Source organism: Arvicola amphibius, chromosome 14 (assembly GCF_903992535.2).
Source record: "Arvicola amphibius chromosome 14, mArvAmp1.2, whole genome shotgun sequence".
Taxonomy (NCBI): domain Eukaryota; kingdom Metazoa; phylum Chordata; class Mammalia; order Rodentia; family Cricetidae; genus Arvicola; species Arvicola amphibius.
This window is the reverse complement of record NC_052060.1, coordinates 20,138,493-20,150,926: the sequence shown is the minus strand read 5'-3', so window position 1 is coordinate 20,150,926 and position 12,434 is coordinate 20,138,493. Positions and strand designations below refer to the sequence as shown.

At 47.0% G+C, this 12,434-nt stretch overlaps 1 protein-coding gene across 1 annotated transcript in view; it reads left to right on the top strand.

Moving 5' to 3' along the window:
- Positions 1-12,434, top strand: part of Fndc7 (fibronectin type III domain containing 7) — a 35,440-nt gene that overhangs the window by 19,054 nt on the left and 3,952 nt on the right. The window contains exons 7-10 of the mRNA XM_038311956.1: positions 578-835; positions 2,374-2,628; positions 4,723-4,977; positions 9,760-10,020. Of these exons, the coding sequence (XP_038167884.1) occupies positions 578-835; positions 2,374-2,628; positions 4,723-4,977; positions 9,760-10,020 (1,029 nt within the window). The remainder of the gene's footprint in view (positions 1-577; positions 836-2,373; positions 2,629-4,722; positions 4,978-9,759; positions 10,021-12,434) is intronic.

Here is a 12,434-nt window from a genome sequence, read left to right as displayed (position 1 = left end):
TTATAGAGTATTATAATTGTAAAGTGTTCTAAGGGCGGATTATGATAAATTCTATCAGGGTGAGGGATCTGAATAATTGGTGCTTTGGGAACTTAGAAGAGGCAGCCAACAAGGTCTCAAGGAGCACAGGAGTGGCCTTGACTGGGAGTTCAAGAACAGATGGAATGTAGGTGGGAAAGACGGAGAAATCTCTAGCTGGACTAGATATTCGTCGGTGGGGTTCTTTCGGCCTCCTTTAAGAGCTGCTCGTACAACCCTCATCTCTGTACACTCAAACCCCATCTTTATCTGGTTTAGGGTCTAACAGACTGACAGGGGCTGAGGACTCAGACTCAGTACGACTTTACCAGGCAGAAGAGATCAGGTTTTCTAGCAGAGAGACCAAAAGTCTATAGCAAAGTGAGAGCAAAGGTCAGGTACAGACCTGGGAGATCTTATGCGCCCTTGGGTGTCACAGTGAGGATCTGCCCAGGTGCAGTGGGAATGAGGTGGAGGTTGAAGCTGATCAGGCAGTGGAGGAGGGCTGGCCATAGGGCTGTCAAGACTCAATATCCCCCCTCTGGGCTCCTGCTTGCAGCGCCTTGCTGTCCTAGCGACATTAGTGCAGTGTTGGTGTCCAGCGACAGAGTGGAAATCGCCTGGTCTCCTGTACGCGGTGCGGAGCTCTACGAAACCAAGGCCATAGCTGGGTACAGCGTGGTGGAGTGCAACGACACCGCTCCCGCTTGCACGCTCTCGGCTTTGGATTGTGACACTAAGTACAACATCACGGTGTACTCCTTCAGTGAGGTCCGGGGCAGCAATCTGTCCTGCTCGTCCCACTACATCACCACGGGTACGGTACCACTCTGCTGTCATTCACTCGTGTCTAAACCGTCACTCTTGTTGTGTGCCTCAGGAGGGCTATTCAGCAAGACCGACACAAGAGGGGGCTGGAGAGGTGGCTCGGTTGTTGAGAGTCTTCCTACTCCTACAGAGGCTAGAAGGTCAGTTGCCAGCTCCCACATCAGAAGGCTCAGGAGCTCATGTAGCTCCAGATCCAGTGATCTGGTGCCCTCTTCTGGCTTCTGTAGGCACTGCAAGCATGTATCCAAACCCACGCTCAGACAGGCATGTATTGCCTGAGGCTTTTTATCCACCAGCCCAGCTCTGGGCTGGGATTGGAATTGCAGCTCTAAGGAATTGGAACCCAAACCTGGATTCGGGAGAGAAATGAACACTCCCAACTCCCATCCACCCCAGATTTAACTTCCATCATTGGATTGAGGAGAGGCAGGGAAGAAAGTTAAAAAGGGAAAGAGGAAAAAAAAAAAAAAAGACAGGAAGAGATCACCTTGACAGGGAGATTGGGGCAGAGATTACTGACCTCAGCCATCCGGTTTCTGTTGCCACTGGGGACTGCTTGCCTGCTCTCCATGAGGAATGCAGATGTTTGTCTTGGTTATTTTGGATTTTGAAGTTCAAAATGTTTTATTTTCCAGTTGGCCCAAAACAGCAGGAACCTAATACTCTATGCCAATGTCAATATTTTTCTGCAAAAAAAAAGTTCTGTGACTTTGATCTATATGTATATATGACTGACAACCATAGTTTTGATTTCTTTAAAGAATATTTTTCCACAATTTCATACACACATAATGTATTTTAGCACTACATCGTTTCCTTGTTTATTCCTTCCCCTACCAGGAGATCTTTCTTTAAAAAAACTTATTTATTTACTAGATAGGGTCTCTCTAACTTAGGGTGGCCTTAAACTCACAGCAATCCTCTTGCTTCAGCTTGCAAGTACTGGGATTATAGACATAAGCCATCACACCTGACTCCACTTCAATGTGCTTTTCTTTTCTTTTCTTTTTTTTTTTTTTTTTTTTTTCGAGACAGGGTTTCTCTGCAGCTTTTTTAGAGCCTGTCCTGGAACTAGCTCTTGTAGACCAGGCTGGCCTCGAACTCACAGAGATCCGCCTGTCTCTGCCTCCCGAGTGCTGGGATTAAAGGCGTGCGCCACCACCGCCCGGCTCTGTGCTTTTCTTTTTTGAAGTGGGTCTCATGTAGCCCAAGTTGGCCAGACTCACCGTGCAGCTCAGGACGAACCTGAACTCCTGATCCTCCTACCTTTGCCTCCCAAACATTGGGATTCTAGGTGTGCTTACCAGCCTAGATGATACAGTGCTGGAGATAAAACCCAGGACTTGGTAGGTGCTGGGCAAGCCCTCCACCAATTAAACCATATCCCCAGCCCTGGGGTCTTTTGCTGGAGGTGCTGGGGGGGGTGTCTGGGAAGGGGGAGGTAAGGAGAGGAGTCCATTTTAAACCAAATGGCATGTGTGGTATTTTTGACTCTGGTGTTTTAATTAATAATCTAACACTTCTTAGCTCCTTGCAGTCCTGAAATAAAAAATATTTCAAAGGATGCATTCTCCACGATTAATGTGCACTGGAGATCTACTAACGAAGGTGCCACTTACACGGTGACTGCCCAGGGGAAGAAGGGGCTGTTCCAGTGTAGCAGCACAGGGGAGACCTGTATGATTGGGGGCCTGCCCTGCGGTTCCATGTTCTCTGTCAGTGCCGTGGCTGAAACTCAGGCAGGAAAGAGCCTGCCCAGCTACAGTGTGCCCCTGGAAACAGGTATGTAGCAATATTGACTCCGTGAATCCTTAGGACTTGCTTTAGGACATGCATTTTCTTTAATTTGCCCTAAGTGTGATGGAAATTCAGTACTACAGTACTAGGTGGCTTTCAAAGAGTCTCAGTCTTAGAGGAAAATAAAACTTTTGTCATTTTACATGTTGTGTAAACACAGCTTCAAAATTCTCTTGTCTTGCCCAACATTCCCATTCAAGGAACAATATGCTGACCCTGCAGAAAACTGCCTTAGAATTTATATCATCCCAAGCCACGGTCAAAACAGCTAACAAGAAACCATACAAGCTGATTTATTATTCATTCATGTCTTTGGTTGAAGCCTTTTGATTGTTCCTCTAAAAAGCACTTTTCTGAGTATAGTTTCTAGGGCTGGGGAGATGTATCAGAGGTTCAAGAGCATTTACTGGCCTTGCAAAGGACCTGAGTTTAGTTCCCAGCACCCATATCAGGTTGGTTAACAACCACAAGTAACTCGAGCTTCGGGGACCCAACGCCCTTTTCTGGTTTCCATGGGCAACTGTACTCGTATGCATACACACACACACACACACATACACACACACACATGTACATAGAATTAAAAATAAAATAAATATTAGGAAAACATGTTCCGAGTTTAGTTTCCTAATCAGTAAGAGGCAGGTAATAATCTTTTTTTTTTCCTTTTCCTGAGACAAGGTTTCTCTGTGTAGCCCTGGCCGTTCTGGAACTCACTCTGTAGACCAGGCTGGCTTTGAACTCAGAAATTCATCTGCCTCCGGTTTGAGAGCTGGAATTAAAGGCGTGTGCCACTACTGCCCACAAGGTGGTAACAGCCTTTTTTTTTTTTTTTTTTCGAGACAGGGTTTCTCTGCAGCTTTTTTAGAGCCTGTCCTGGAACTAGCTCTTGTAGACCAGGCTGGCCTCGAACTCACAGAGATCCGCCTGCCTCTGCCTCCCAAGTGCTGGGATTAAAGGCGTGTGCCACCACCGCCTGGCGGTAACAGCCTTCTTACAGGGTAGTCTGAGTACTAAGCTAAGCTCTCAACATGTCCACTAAACAATGAGATCTCCATGACAGGAAGCTATTATTGACTGAGAACCTGTATTTTGAAAAACACTTATCAGACAGGCTTGGCGGTATACATCCTTAATTCCAACACCCAAGGAGGCCAAATCAGGTGAATTTCTATGAGTTCAAGACCAGCCTTGTCTAAATCATGAGTTCCAGACCAGCCTAGGGCTGAACAATGAGACCGTGTCTCAACACTCCCCCAAAAGACATCTAACAAAATTCTTACATTAATATGGCTATTATTAGCACTGGTGGAGGGTTTGCCTATCATATGAGAAGCCCTGGGTTGGATTCCAAGCACCACATAAACCTGGTGTGGTGGTATACACCTATAATCCCAGCATTTAGGAGTTGGAGGCAGGTAGATTAGAAGTTTAAGGTCATCCAAAGATACATGTAGACTTTAAGACTAACCCACATAAGACTCTGTCTCAGAAAAAGAAAGAAAGAAAGAAAGAAAAGAAAAGAAGGGAGGGAGGAAGGAAGAAAGGAAGGAAGGAAGAAAAAAGGAAAAAGAAATGGGAGAAACAACATATGATCCAAAGCCTATTCTAGGACACTGTATTGTGAGAAAATGTTCACAATACATGGTTGATATTACAAGGTGCATCAGAGGGTATGGACAAAGGAAAATTTTTTTCTTTTCTACTTTTTTTTTTTTTTTCAAAGACAGGGTTTCCTCGTATAGTCCTAGCTGTCCTGGAATTAGCTCTGTAGACCAGCATGGCCTCAGATTCACAGAGAGCCACCTGCTTCTGCCTCCTGAGTGTTGGCATTAAAGGCGTGCACCGCTACTGCCTGGTGAAAATTTTATTAAAAAGAGAAAGCATATCACATGTGTGTGGAGGTCAGAGGGCTTTAGAGTACATTCTCTGCTTCCACTGAGTGCCCAGGGATTGAGCTCGGGTTAACGGCTTGCCCACTGAGTGCTTTACCCAAAGTGCAGCCTCACAGTTCCATTGTGGTTATTGTCTATAAGGAATCTGGAAGAAAATTAAATTCTTTTCTGTTTTCCATTTTAGTGCCGTGCTGTCCAGTTGGTCTGACAGCGGCGCAGGTCACCCAGTCTATAATCAACGTGAGCTGGACTATCGGGACAGTGGCTCAGACCTACGTGACAGTGCTCGAGTCACAGATGGGACAGTCCAAGTGTCACACACATCAGAACCACTGCCTTCTGGGATGTATCGCATGTGGCATCAACTACACGGTGGCACTGAAAGCCATTAGCCCCACTGGACTGACTGCAGACTGTGCCTACCAAAGTTATTCTTCCAGTAAGTGAATTCTAAACTCTAGCCCTTGAGTGTTGATGTCTTAATTACTGTTCTGTTGCCATGAAGAAACACATGACCAAGGCAGCATTTTTTCCCGTTTGTTTTTGTTTTTCAAGACATGGTAGATCTGTGTAGCCCTGGCTGACCTGGAGCTTCCTCTGTAGACCAAGCTGCCCTGGAACTCTGATCTGCCTGCCTCTGTGTCCCTAGTGATGGTATTATAGGTGTGTGCCACTGCCGCCCAGCCCAGGACAACTCAAAAGAAAGCATTTAATTGGGGGATCACTTACAGTTTTCGAGAGTTAGTCCACAGTTCATGATCACCATGGTGAGAAACAGACAGCCTAGGGCTGGAGCAGTAGCCGGGAGCTTTACATCCTAATCCAAAGGCAGCAAGCAGAGAGACTGGGCCTGGCATGAGTGTTTGAATCCTGAAAACCCACCCCCAGTGACACACCTCTCCTAAAATGGTCACACCTCCTAATCCTTCCCAAACAGTTCTATCAACTGAGTACCAAGCATTCAAATAGACGAGGCTATAGGGGTCATTCTCATTGAAACCATCACAGTTGTTAAGGATTCCATGATCTCCGGTCTAGGCTCAGTCCATCCTTCCCATTTAAAAAGATGGTGTGGGACTGGAGAGATGGCTCAGCAGTTAAGAGGACCCAGGTTCAATTCCCAGCACCCACATGGTGCTCACAGATATCTGTAATCCAGCTCAAAGTGATTTGACACCCTCATACTGACATAAATGCAGGCAAAACATCAATGCACACAAAATAAAAATGTATTACTCATTTAAAAAAAAAGATGGTGCACCTCTACCCAGCTTTCAAATTCAGATTATTTCTTAGTGTCATGTTGCCTATCATCTTCAACACTCGTCAATTGTTTTTTGAGATAAGTTCTCTTTCCAAATCTGAAACTTGTAAATGAAGACCATACTTTTGTTTCCCAGCAGCCCAGACCCAAATAATCACAGAGAAACTATATTAATTACTGTTTGGCCAATGGCTCAGACATATTCCTAACTAGCTCTTACATCTTAAATTAACCCATTTTTTTCATCTATGTATTGCCATGGGGCTGTGGCTTACCAGTAATGTTCTGTCATTTTTCTCCTTCGGCAGCTGTGTAGCATCTCCTTCGACTCTGCCTTTTCTCTCTGTTCAGATTTCCCGACTGACTTTACCCTGCTAAGCCAATGGCCAAAGCAGCTGTGTTCACTAACTGATAATAGCAGCACATATACAGAAGACATCCCACATCAGAGACTCACCAGTTCGACTGGATTAGCTGAATACCAAGCACCAGGGGTGGTCCTGTCTCTGCCTCCCCAGTGCTGAGATTATAGGCACATGGCATCATAGAGCTGTTTATGCTCAGATTTTACATGTGTGCTGGAGCTCAAACTCACAGACCTAGCCACCCCCTCACACATGTGTGGCAGAGGCTTCACCGACTTAGCCCTCTCCTCACGCGTGTGTGGCAGAGGCTTCACCAACCTAGCCCTCCCCTCAGCCCTAATCACGCAGAGCACTTTCCAACATGTTCACAATTCCCTTGGACTTGGAACTTCAAAGCTCAGTGGTTTCTGTCAGTCCTTGGTGCTTTGCTTCCCCTGGTAAAAAGGCTGGGCTGTTTCCTGAAGAGATGATGGTTCTTTTTTACACAACAGGGAGATCTGTAGTGAACAGTAACAGCCTGGCAGAGGTTCCGGGCAGCGTTTGAGCGTACATCCTACCTGGTTTGCGCTGTCGCCACACTGTGTTTTTCTCTTTCTTCTGAACCACTCCAGCCTTCTGCAGTTTATCACTTTAACAGGCCAAACAGGAGCAGAGGCTTCTTCCCACAAATGCCAAGCCATTCAGGAATAATGGAAAGAAACAGCAACCAGAGCAGGGCTAGCGAAGACTCCTCTCATACATCATCCTAACCTGCTGAGGCGGCTGTCTGGAGGGCTGTTTTAGAACAAACTCCAGAGACCGCCTCCAAGCTAGAGGAGAAACTGCACGGTGGTAATTAGTTATCGCTTTGCTGGGCTCGGGACAGTGGGGTTGAAATATAATTTTGGCTTCTTGGAGACAGTAGAAAATGTCTTCACTGGGAGCCTAAATTAAAAATGGCTGCTTAGCAGGGCGGTGGTGGCACACGCCTTTAATCCCAGCACTCGGGAGGCAGAGGCAGGCGGATATCTGTGAGTTCGAGACCAGCCTGGTCTACAAGAGCTAGCTCCAGGAGAGGCTCTAAAGCTGCAGAGAAACGCTGTCTCGAAAAACCAAAAAAAAAAAAAAAAAAAAAAAAAAAAAAAAAAAAAGACTGCTTACAACTCGGGTTGCCTTTCTTTTCCATGATTCTAGTTCCTTTTGGGTAAGAAGAAAGCAAAGGTAGCAGTATCTCCCTGGCCTCCGGGTGAAAGCGTTCATAATGTTCTGTACAGTGTAGCGGGTTTACGCCTTCTTTTGGCCCGTGACTTTCTGTTGGTTCTGTTGGTTGCCTCGTCCTCATCTGCATTGCCCGTTCTGAGAAGACGGTTCATTGCTTATTTCTCCACCTAACATTTTAAATTTTAATCAATTAATTGATTTTTGTGTGTGCTCCCACAAGCACATCAGGGTATGCTTGTGGAAGTCACAGGTCAGCATACAGGGGCTGGTTCTCTCCTTCCGCCGCCATGCGGGGCCCAGAGACTGAAATTAGTTGGTCAGGCTTCGAGGCAAGCACCTTTACCAGCTGAACAACTTTGCCAACCTTAAAACAATTTCAAAAAAAAAAAAAAAAACAGTCTAGAAAAAATAAATAAATAAACCAGTCCAGAAAAGGTGACTCATGACTGTAATCTCTTTACTTGGGAAGGACAGGGAGGAGGATCAGGAAATTAAGGTCATCCTCTGCTATAGAGCCACCTATGCTAATATCTCGAACAAAATGGAACAATTGTTTTCAACTAAGTAAAAAGAATAAATTAAGCCAGATATATTCGCTCCCCTTTTTGTTGCTTTGACAAAAAACCCGACAAGCCAGGCAGTGGTGGTGCACCCCTTTAATCCCAGCACTCAAGAGGCAGAGGGAGGTGGATCTCAGAGGTGGAGGGCAGCCTGGTCTACAAAGTGAGTTTCAGGACTGCCAGGGCTACACAGAGAAACACTGTCTAGAAAACAACAACAACAACAAAATCTGATGAAAAAGCCAAACAACTCAAGGGGCCAGAGTGATAGTCCAGCAGCTAAAATGGCCACTGCTCTTCCCAGGGACCCGAGTTTGGTTCCCAGCACCCACGCTGAATGAAACCCCAGTCCGCCCTCTCCCGGCCTCAGGCACTGCGTTCACATGTACACCCCACACGTATACACCCCACACATGTACACCCCACAGATGTACACCCCACACGTGTACACCCCACACATACCCACAATTAAATATAAGTAACCAATGACATCACTTAGAAAATATGTCAGGAAGGGTTGATTTCGTTTCCAGTTCACGGTGAGGAGATCGCGGCAGCAGGAAGAAGCTGGTCACCTTGTCTGAAGTCAGAAATTGGGTAGGTGAATGCTTGTGTTCAGCTGGCTTCCTCTGTATTTAATGCTGCTGCCTAGGCTCCCATCTGAGGGAATGGTACAGCCCACATTTAGGGTGGGTCACCCCACCTCCGTTAACAATCTACATATCCCTCCCAGGCATTTCCAGAAGCTAATTTCCTCTAGATAGCCCTCTCAGGCGGGCCTGAAACTAACTTCCTCTAATCCCTCACAGATGAGCCTCTTGTCTCATCTCCTGGGTGATTGTAGAGCCTGTCTAGTTGACAGTGTTAGCCATCACTTCGGCCTCCTGACCAGCATCCCAGCACTCTGGAGGTGAGACAAAGAGGCTCACCAGACAGCCATGATTTCAAAGCCAGCCTGGACCACATAGCAAATGAGACTCTGACTCCAACTGCCTTCTAAATAATCAGCCAGTCAAGCAGTCTGTCATGCTGGGCATAGTGGTGCACACACAGAATCCAGCATTTGAGAGACTGAGGCCGGAAGATGAATTTAGAGGCTAGCCTGGACTACATAACAATACCCTGTCTCAAGCGAATAAAAACACACACACAGGGACAGAGAGAGAGAGAGAGAGAGAGAGAGAGAGAGAGAGAGAGAGAGAGAGAGAACATGCACAAATCAAATGAGCCTGATTCTTCTTCACAGATTAAAAAACTTATACACGACCTTTATTTTAGTTAGTGAGCATTCCACCATCTGGTGCCCTGATTGATACCCAATGTTTGACTCACTCAAAATATTTGGGAAACAGGACCACAAGAGTACCCAATCGGTTAGCACAGATGAGGCGTGGACCAACCAGCTTGCTCACTAGCCGGTCACAGAGGCGGCTGCCTCTAAGGTGTGCTCCTGCTCATAGCCGCTAGGGTGAACACAGTGAAGTCGTTTAGTCCCCCTAAAGTCAAATGAGATCGGGGCATCGTGCTATACCTCGATTGGACAGTGTGCTTTTGACTCAGTGTTTGCATCTCTCTGCCGGCTGTAGACCTTTGACCCTCCAGGGGTCTATGTCACAGCCCCTCCCCCTCCCCACCCACGCATGGACTTGTGATCCTGCAGCTCACCATGGGAAGAGCACACACAGCCCTTCAAACCTTGCTCTGGTCTAACCGGAGAGTAATCGTTCTCTGCAGAGGACTCTAGCTCTGCTTTTTCCCTCTGTAGTGATTGTAAGAAGGCCGTGCTTGTGTGATGATGAAATAATAATTTGGGGCTTGTTTTTATCCTGTAGGTGCCTGCTGCCCACTGGGGGTCAAATTATATAGGCTGGGCCCTAATGGCATCCGGATCTACTGGCAAGCCTCCAGGGGCTCTGCCAATTATAGCACCGACCTCCATGGGTCCAAAGGCATCTTCACGTGTGTCCCAAGTGCTGGCTTAAGTTTCTGTGATGTCACCGACATCCCCTGTGGGGACGTATACACTGTGATGGTCTCCCCAGTTGCTGAAACGGGACTGAAGCTTACATTCTGTCCAAAGAAGATATACTCAGGTAAATCAAGTCATGACCTTTAATTTACAACCAGCCCAGTGGTACAGCCCTTGACATAGCTCACACAAGGCCCCAGCGCCCAAAAGAAAAACATAAAAGGAAGATTAAAACTAACCCTTGGGCTAGCGAGGTGCCTCAGGGGTATTCTTGTTTGCTTTCTGCTACTGAGAGAAAGACCAGGATCCAAGGCAACTGAGGGGAGGAAAGGGTTTGTTTGGCTCATAGGTCACAGCCCATCATCAAGGGAAGAGAGGGTGGGAACTCAAGCAGGCGCAGAGGCAGGAAACACGGAGGAAAGCTACCTACTGACTGTTCTCAGGCTCAGTTACCTTCCTCAGAGAGCCCAGGCCCGCCTGCCTAGGGATTGCACTGCCCGCCGTGGACTGGGCCCTCCTACATCAATCATCAAAGAAGACAATTTTCCACAGCCATGTCCACAGGTCAGTCTGATGGAGAAATTCCTCAACTGAGGCTTCTGCTTCCTGGGTGACTTAAACTATGTCAGGCTGACAATGAAGACTAAGCAGTATAGTAGGTTAAAGCGCTTGCCCGGCTGAGTGCAATCCCTCGAGCCCATGTTGTGTGTCTCAGCCAGGGTTTCTGTTGCTGTGATTTAACACCATGACCCAAGCAACCTGCAGAAGAAAAGGGTTTATGCGCTTGCATTTCTATCACTGAGGGAAGTTAGGGCAGGAGCTAATGCCAAGACCATAGAGGGACACTGCTTACTGGTTTGCTCTCCCATGACTTGCTCAGTCAGCTCTCTTACAGAACCGAGCTGAGGGGTGGCACCTCCCTCAAAGACCTGGACCCTCCCACATCAAATGCCCTGCAGACTTGCCTACAGCCCAGTCTTAGGGAGGCACTTTTCAACTGAGGTTTCCCTTTCTCAGATGACTCCAGCTTGTGTCAGCTTGACATGAAACTAGCCAGCACATGGTAGAGGGAGAGAACAGGCTCCGACCAGTTGTGTGGTTTATGTCCATGGACCCACACTCTCTCACACAAAATATTAAAACTTACCTTCAGATCAGACCTGTGAATTAAGAGGCAGGGCAATCCCTTTTAACGGCTAAGTGTGAATTCTCTACAAGCTGCAGGAATTCAGACTTTGGAATTGCGGTGTAGACCCGTGTGCCTCTCCCCCTTCAGAAAAAGGGCCAGATCCTTATTGTTTTCATAGTAAAGAGGATTAAAGTGATTGGTTATTTGGGAACAGATTTTTAAACATAGTCTAGAGATGCCATTTGACACCTTGTCATGTTGCACCTTAAAAGACTTGGACTTCGCTGGACCATGGTGACACACACTTTTTATCCCAGCGCTCGAGAGACAGGCAGCTCTCTGTAAGACTGAGGCCAGCTTGGTCTACAAAGCAAGTTCCAGAACAGCCAGGGCTGTTACACAGAGAGACCTTGTCTCAAAAACAGCAGCAGCAGCAGCAACAAAGCAGTTTTGAACTTTTATTTGCGTAGATTGAGAATGAGGACAAAGGGGAAGTTCGCGGATCAAAGAAAAGGGAATTTATAAATCCTAAATTAGGGCTAGACAGCTGAGTGGGTCAACAGGCTCTGATCACAAACCGGGGCTGACAGCCAGGCCCTCTCACCAGGGCTGGCAGGAGACATTAGCAATGCTCTTGTTCTGTGTTCCAGCGCCCTCTGCTACCTTGCCCAGGGCGCAGTCATATATTTTTCATGTACTTCTAAGAGAAAGAAGAGAAAAGGCAATAACGAGGTGAACACAAAAAGAAGAAAAGATGACTCAGGAGCCTTTGCTGATGAGCAGTCCACATTTTCTAATTAAATGCGGGTGACAAGAGGTCACGAGGGCTCTTGGTGGCGGAACATGGCCAGCTCTTCCTAAAGGGATGAGCTCTCCTTAGACGTCATGCTTTGGTTTTTGTTTTGTTTTGTTTTGTTTTGTTTTTTTCGAAACAGAGTTTCTCTGTAGCTTTGGAGCCTGTCCTGGAACTAGCTCTAGTAGACCAGGCTGGCCTCGAACTCACAGAGATCCGCCTGCCTCTGCCTCCCGAGTGCTGGGATTAAAGGCGTGCAACACCACCGCCCGGCATGCTTTGATTTTTATTTATGTTTTAATCTTGTCACTTTCCCCCAAATCTGGTCCACAGCCCATTCTTCTGAGAAGAGACTGGAGTGGATTCGTGGTGTGCAATTGAGCTCTTTGGAAGACAAGCTCACCACTCAATAACAACATGTCATGTTTGCTGGATGTTTCACAAACTTAAGTGTCCTCACGCGTGGTTAAGAGCACACACTCCCTTTCCAGCAGGTCCTGAGTTCAGTTTCTAGTCCCTACATCAGATGGCTCACAACCACTTGTAACTTTAGCTCCTCTGGCTTACACACACACATCCGCACGCACGCGCGCGCGCGCGCGCGCACACACACACA